Source organism: Setaria italica, chromosome VI (assembly GCF_000263155.2).
Source record: "Setaria italica strain Yugu1 chromosome VI, Setaria_italica_v2.0, whole genome shotgun sequence".
In the NCBI taxonomy this organism is placed as follows: Eukaryota; Viridiplantae; Streptophyta; class Magnoliopsida; order Poales; family Poaceae; genus Setaria; species Setaria italica.
This window is the reverse complement of record NC_028455.1, coordinates 26,979,497-26,986,317: the sequence shown is the minus strand read 5'-3', so window position 1 is coordinate 26,986,317 and position 6,821 is coordinate 26,979,497. Positions and strand designations below refer to the sequence as shown.

General features: G+C 43.9%; 1 protein-coding gene across 1 annotated transcript; it reads left to right on the top strand.

Annotated features, from left to right (window-relative positions):
• The first annotated feature begins 236 nt into the window (after positions 1 to 236).
• Positions 237 to 6,541, top strand: LOC101780040 (methylcrotonoyl-CoA carboxylase beta chain, mitochondrial). Its single transcript, XM_004973404.4, has 10 exons — positions 237 to 642; positions 741 to 860; positions 2,454 to 2,888; positions 2,998 to 3,088; positions 4,463 to 4,695; positions 4,792 to 4,956; positions 5,383 to 5,457; positions 5,545 to 5,676; positions 6,087 to 6,143; positions 6,227 to 6,541. The coding sequence occupies exons 1-10, from the start codon at positions 406 to 408 to the stop codon at positions 6,428 to 6,430; spliced, it is 1,749 nt and encodes a 582-aa protein (XP_004973461.1). The 5' UTR covers positions 237 to 405; the 3' UTR covers positions 6,431 to 6,541.
• The last annotated feature ends 280 nt before the right edge of the window (positions 6,542 to 6,821 follow it).

Below are 6,821 nucleotides of genomic sequence, written 5' to 3'. Positions count from 1 at the left end.
TGTTCTTGAGTGTCCAGGGATTTACGGGAAATAATATGAAGGCATGAAGCCTTGCCGGGTGAGTCTCAATTGTGCTTACTGAAGGACGAAGGTCCTCTGCTTCATCGTCCCCATGCGGCCATGCCGCCGGCCGCTCCCATGCTCTGCCAGACTGACACTGCTTATCCTGTTGGTGTCATCAATATCATCCGCGCCTGGGCTGGGACGTGTGCCCAGCGCGACGTCTAGTCAGACCATTATCCGCGCCCGACTTGCGTGCACGAGCAGCGCGCCAGCAGGGGGCACTGAAACTGAGCAGTGAACACTCCAGCCCAGCCGCGGTAGCGCGAGCGAAACCGAACACCGTGACAGCATCGTCTTCGTCGGTCCTCCCACGGAACCGCCGACCCACGCGAGCGGAGAGACATGCTCAGCCGGCTCGCCGCGGGGCGGCGGCAGCAGCTGCTGCACCTGCTCCCGCGCGGCGCCCCGGCTTTGGCAGCCGCGTACCACTCGTCAGCGGCGGCGACGGCCGGTGGGGGCGCGGCGCCCGCCTCCGCGTCCGTGCTCCCGGACACGCTCGACCGGGGCTCCGACGCCTACGCGCGCAACACCGCCGCCGTCGGCGGGCTGCTCGCCGACCTGCGCGCCCGCATCTCCCAGGTGCCTCCCGTCCCGTCCTTGAGCTTTTCCTTTCGCCGGCCCCTCGTGCGCGCGCGTCTCCTGATTGAAGAGGGGGAGACTTTGTCCCCCTTCTGCAGGTGATGCGCGGGGGAGGCGCGGAGGCGGTGAAGCGGAACGCGGCGCGGGGGAAGCTGCTCCCGCGGGACCGCATCGACCGCCTGCTCGACCCCGGAGCGTCCTTCCTCGAGCTCTCGCAGGTCCGCTCGCCTTCCCCTCGCGTTCATCAGGGCCACCACATTGTCAAGTGAACTGTGTGCCTATATGCTTGCCTTAGTCAGTAATTAATGCTACAAATTTGGGGATCGGGGCTCGGGAGAATTGGGAAGCTTAACGATGTTGTTTACGATTCATATGATCCTCCAATGCCACTTGGCTGAGAACAACAACAACGTAGCCTCTCAGTCCCAAGCGTAGGCTAGAGTTGAAACCCAACAAGAACAGGGTTCAGGCACATGAATAGTTATTTTCCAAGCACTCCTATCTAGGCTAAATCTTTAGGTATATTCCATACCTCCAAATCTCCTTTTATTGCCTCTTCCCATGTCAATTTTGGTCTTCCTCTGCCTCTCTTAACATTACTATCACGCCTTATGATTCCACTACGCACCGGTGCCTCCGGAGGCATCCGCTGGATATGTCCAAACCATCTCAACCGGTGTTGGATAAGCTTTTCTTCAATTGGTGCTACCCCTAACCTATCACGTGTATTCTCATTACGGACTCGATCCCTTCTCGTATGACCACAAATCCAACGCAACATGGTTGACCTTTTAGACCCTATACCGCTCCATAACTTGTCTTATTAAGAAAATAGCTTCCATGGTTGACCTTCTAGACATGAAACCAAATTAGTTCCTAGAGACCCGCGTTATCCTTCTCAAACGATGCTCGATGACTCTCTCCCATAGCTTCATAGCATGGCTCATCAACTTAATTCCTCGGTAATTAGTACAACTTTGAATATCTCCCTTATTCTTGTATATTGGTACCAATATACTTCTCCTCCACTCCTCCAGCATCTTGTTCGACCGAAAAATATGGTTGAACAACTTGGTTAGCCATACTATGGCTATATCCCCGAGGTATCTCCACACCTTAATTGGGATACCATCCAGGCCTATTGCCTTACCACTTTTCATCCTTTTCAACGTCTCTCTGACCTCAGTTTCTTGGATCTTCCGCACAAAGTGCTTGTTGGTGTCATCCAAAAGAGTCATCCAACTGAAAGGTTGTGTTCTCATTCTCACCATTGAACAATTTGTCAAAATACTCTTGCCATCTATGTTAGATTTCATCCTCCTTTACCTAGATGTTCTCCATTTCATCCTTAATGCACTTAACTTGGTTGAAGTCCCTTGTCTTTCTCTCACGAACCCTAGCCATCCTATAGATGTCCTTCTCTCCTTCCTTCGTGCCTAATCGTTGGTAAAGATCCTCATATGCCCTACCCTTAACCGCACTTACAGCTTGCTTCGCAATCTTCTTTGCCTCCTTGTACTTCTCTATGTTGTCCACACTCCTATCATGGAACAAGCGCTTATAGCATTCTTTCTTCTCCTTAATAGTCCTTTGGACTTCCTCATTCCACCACCAAGTATCTTTATCTACGCCTCTACCACCTTTGGTCACTCCAAGCACCTCTGAGACCACCTTCCGAATGCAGTTTGCCATCTTCTCCCACGTGTTGTTTGCATCCTCTCCTTCCTTCCTTCCAAGGGCTGAGAACACTACTGATCGAATTTGTTGACTTGGTACTGGTGGTGCTGATGGTAATATTTACATCAATACAGCTTGCAGGCTCAGATGTTTATGAAGAAGCATTACCATCAGCCGGTATAATAACTGGCATAGGACCTGTTCACGGACGATTATGTATGTTTGTGGCCAATGACCCAACCACAAAAGGGGGCACATACTATCCTCTTACTGTCAAAAAGCATCTGCGGGCACAGGAAATTGCTTCTGAGTGTAAATTGCCTTGCATATATCTCGTTGACAGTGGAGGTGCTAATCTCCCCAGGCAGGCTGAAGTTTTCCCTGACCGTGATAATTTTGGTCGAATATTCTACAATCAAGCTAAGATGTCGTCGGATGGTATCCCTCAGATTGCCTTAGTTTTAGGTTCTTGCACCGCTGGTGGGGCTTATATTCCTGCAATGGCGGATGAGAGTGTAATAGTTAAGGGAAATGGGACTATATTTCTAGCCGGCCCGCCACTTGTAAAGGTCAGTATTCTCTGGCAACCATATTGTTTGTTCAGTTTTATTTTGTGTATGATGAGATCTTGGCCAACGCCTAAATCATGTATTAAAGTCTAAAGTGGCAAATTTGTAGGCTGCTACAGGAGAGGAGATATCTGCTGAGGACCTTGGTGGAGCATCAGTACATTGTAAGGTATCCGGAGTCTCAGACCATTTTGCACAAGGTAAACTTTAACAGCACTCATCATATGAATTGATTACTTCCCTTTTATTTAGATATAATTAATGAGGCAAGGATGGTCTGCTGACATTCTCTAAAACCTGCATCTTCTTTATGCTTCTAGTAAAGTTCTAAAATGCAATGCTTTTTCCTTTTTCCCTTAGTTGTGCCACTTAACTCTTAATACTCCTTTCTGTTGTTATTCTTGTTCTATTAAAAGATATGTTCCACAAAGATTGTATGGATAATACTGGTTGTTTATAGGAAAGTGTCCTGGAATATTTTTCATGTTCATGTCTATATATTGCATAGTCGTTTCTTCTTTTGTTCTATCTTTTTTTCTATCTCTCAATGATTTGTAGGATCACGTAACAAACGCGTGGACTCTCTGTACTGGCCAACTGGACCTGTTGCAATTACTTGTCTCCTTTCAACTTTCTTCTTTTTACATCACTAGGTAATGGCCCGTGCTACGCTACAGGCACATAAAATTTGAAGGAAATAACGACTATTAAAAAAGTGCAAACACCTGATACAGGGCACCATTGATTCAAATGCAAAGCAACATGCTGACAAATAAAGATCTTTCGCAATTAACTCATGTCAGGGAGATTGCTAAGTAAAATACTAACATAGTTATTGGGAAAGCAAAACAATCAGCGATCAAGTTAAACTCTCTGTAAAAAACAATGGACTGAAACTTGACAGAAGCTGAACAGACCAGTGGAGGAAACACTTTCTCAGCTGCTCGTCTGAGAACAGGGAATCCACCGTGCGTACTCGTGTCACTTGCAGTTTTATGTTTTATCATTTTAACTGATGTTAGCTTCATCCACAAACTGGAGTCACAATGTCAAATTTCAACATAAACCATGCTCAAATAAAGTTCCAACATAAATCTAACCAGAAAAAAGTTACAATGGACGATAACATTAATTTGTGAAAGATGGATGATATGGCATTCCAGATTAGATGAGCCAGTAAATCTAATCTTGTGGAAAAGGTCCCTAGCCTCAACCCCTGTGCCTGCCACCGCGCCTGGAGCCCCAACCTTTGACACCTTCTGCAGTAAACAATGATTCAGTACCGATTACATGGAAAATTTTCAGATATCACTGAAGATAAACATCTAAATGCAACTAATTCCTAATACATAACTCAAAAAGAAATAGGATACGATATTGGTACCGTGTGTTTAAGATTAATTAGATTGTTTCATGTCAGATATGATTGCATTTTACATCATCATGCATTTTTGATCTCTTTGTTTTACACTTTTACCATAGGTGCTCGTCTTATGTATCCTTTTGTTTTAAGTACATTTAAATTGATGTTACTTTGATGTTTTAAACACCTCCCACATTTTTAATTGATGTAGATGAACTTCATGGGCTTGCACTGGGGCGAAACATTGTGAAGAACCTTCACTTAGCTGCTAAAGGAACAAATATTCAAAGTTCTGCTTGTGATTACCAAGAACCATTGTATGATATCGAGGAACTTCGCTCAATTGCACCTTCTGATTTGAAGCAGTCCTTTGACATTCGTTCAGTAATAGCCCGTATTGTTGATGGAAGTGAATTTGATGAGTTCAAAAAATTGTATGGAACAGTAAGGATTCTTTTTTTAGTTGAACTTAACTATATTTGCATTCTGTATCTTTTGTGCATTGTGTAACTCAATTTGTTTTGCTTTAAATTTATGCAGACATTAGTGACTGGTTTTGCAAGGATATGCGGGCAACCAGTTGGAATCATTGGAAACAATGGCATTTTGTTTACCGAGTCAGCATTAAAGGGCTCCCACTTCATTGAATTGTGCACACAGCGCCATATTCCTTTGATATTCCTTCAAAACATTACTGGATTCATGGTATGGATCTTATTTACTCTTCAGAATACTTCAATGAGCTCTTTTATTTCACAACCCACTATGCGCATAGACAAACTTATTATTTATTATTTATACTGACATTATTTTATAGCACAAATCAAAGCATTACCAGCATATACCTATTGATTATGCAAGGCAATATAAATGTGGCATTCGGTCGTTCACCAACTGTACTATGTTTACAGTATGGTTTTGACTAATGGATCGTGAAGTCAGGCTATATTTTAATGAGTGCAGAATATAGAATTACATATGTTACAGTGATAGATTGTGAGATTTTCTACAGTATGGTTTGCTTCCTAAAAGTTGGCATAAAGTTAGTAATTTACGAATTTTATGAAGTATGTGATGTTCAACCGTTCTGACTGGCAACATGCATGTTAAATGTTGGTTTATGTGCCGTAGGTCGGGTCGAAGTCTGAAGCTAGTGGAATTGCGAAAGCTGGAGCAAAGATGGTCATGGCAGTTTCCTGCGCCAAGGTCAAGCTTTCTAGACCTTTGACAACTGAAACAACAAACCTTGCACCAATGAAACTTGGAAATAATATATAAAATATGTCTCAACAGGTTCCTAAAATTACAATAATTGTTGGTGGAAGTTTTGGTGCTGGGAATTATGGAATGTGCGGACGCGCATATAGCCCAAACTTTTTGTTTCTTTGGCCAACTGCTAGGATATCTGTTATGGGTGGCATCCAGGTAAGAACCCTCGCACCTGTTATTGCCACAATTGGATTGTCACTGATATGATTGCCTGGTAAGAATGTCTGTAATATAATAATTGGTATTCGTTGCCAATACTTTGACGCATTGAAGATGGCAGCATTTGCTATTTGGCAGCATTATTGTTAGTCTTTGAAGATGTGGCGTAAAAAATATGATAGGTGCATTAACCGCTACTCTGCTTCCATTAAAAAAACTGTTACTCTGCTGGCATCTCAGATTATTTTGTTGGAGTCTCAAAGACTAGCACTGATGCAATTGTACTTATATTAAAGATTAAGATAACCTGTGAAGAAAAAAGAAAATGTGGAAAGTCAAACAGAGTGAAGCAACACTGCAACAGTCAACACTAACACTTGCTGTTTCTTCCGTTCAACCTTTTTCAGGCGGCTGGTGTCCTCTCTCAAATAGAAAAGAACAACAAAAAGAGACAAGGAGTGGAGGCATGTTTCATTAATCCTTCGCCTCGCTTCAATGTCAAAATAACTTTTTTGTATGACCAATTCCTGTTCGTTGACACATACAGTGGACCAAGGACGAGGAAGAAGCCTTCAAAGCAAAGGTAGCGGAGGCTTACGACAGAGAAGCGAGCCCGTACTACGCCACTGCTAGGCTATGGGACGATGGGATCATCGACCCTGCTGACACCAGGCGTGTTCTGAGCCTCTGCCTCTCTGCTGCGGCGAAGCCGGTTCCAGAAGACACAAAGTACGGTGTATTCCGGATGTAAATGGTGTATATGAATACACATCCGTGTATAATAAAACGGCTTTCCATGCGCACAATGTGCATTGGACTTCTGCCCTCTGGGAATAAATTTTCTCACCCTGGTTTTACGTCATCTTTTTTGGTTTATTTCTAATATAAGTGGCACGGGACAGGACTGGTTTTGCCAGGAGAGAAAAATGTTATTGACAGGACTGGTTTTAAAAATCCAAATTATTTGCAAATTAGGGGTGTGTGTGTGTGTGGGGGGGGGGGGGGGGGGGGGGGGCCAAAACAAAACGGGTGTAAAGTTTGGGTTCTTAAAAAAAGGGGGATAAGAACCGGGAGGGGGATAACTTGTGAAAAAAAGTTTTTTATAATCTCCATAGTGCGAGAAAAAATGAGTTTTTTCCAAA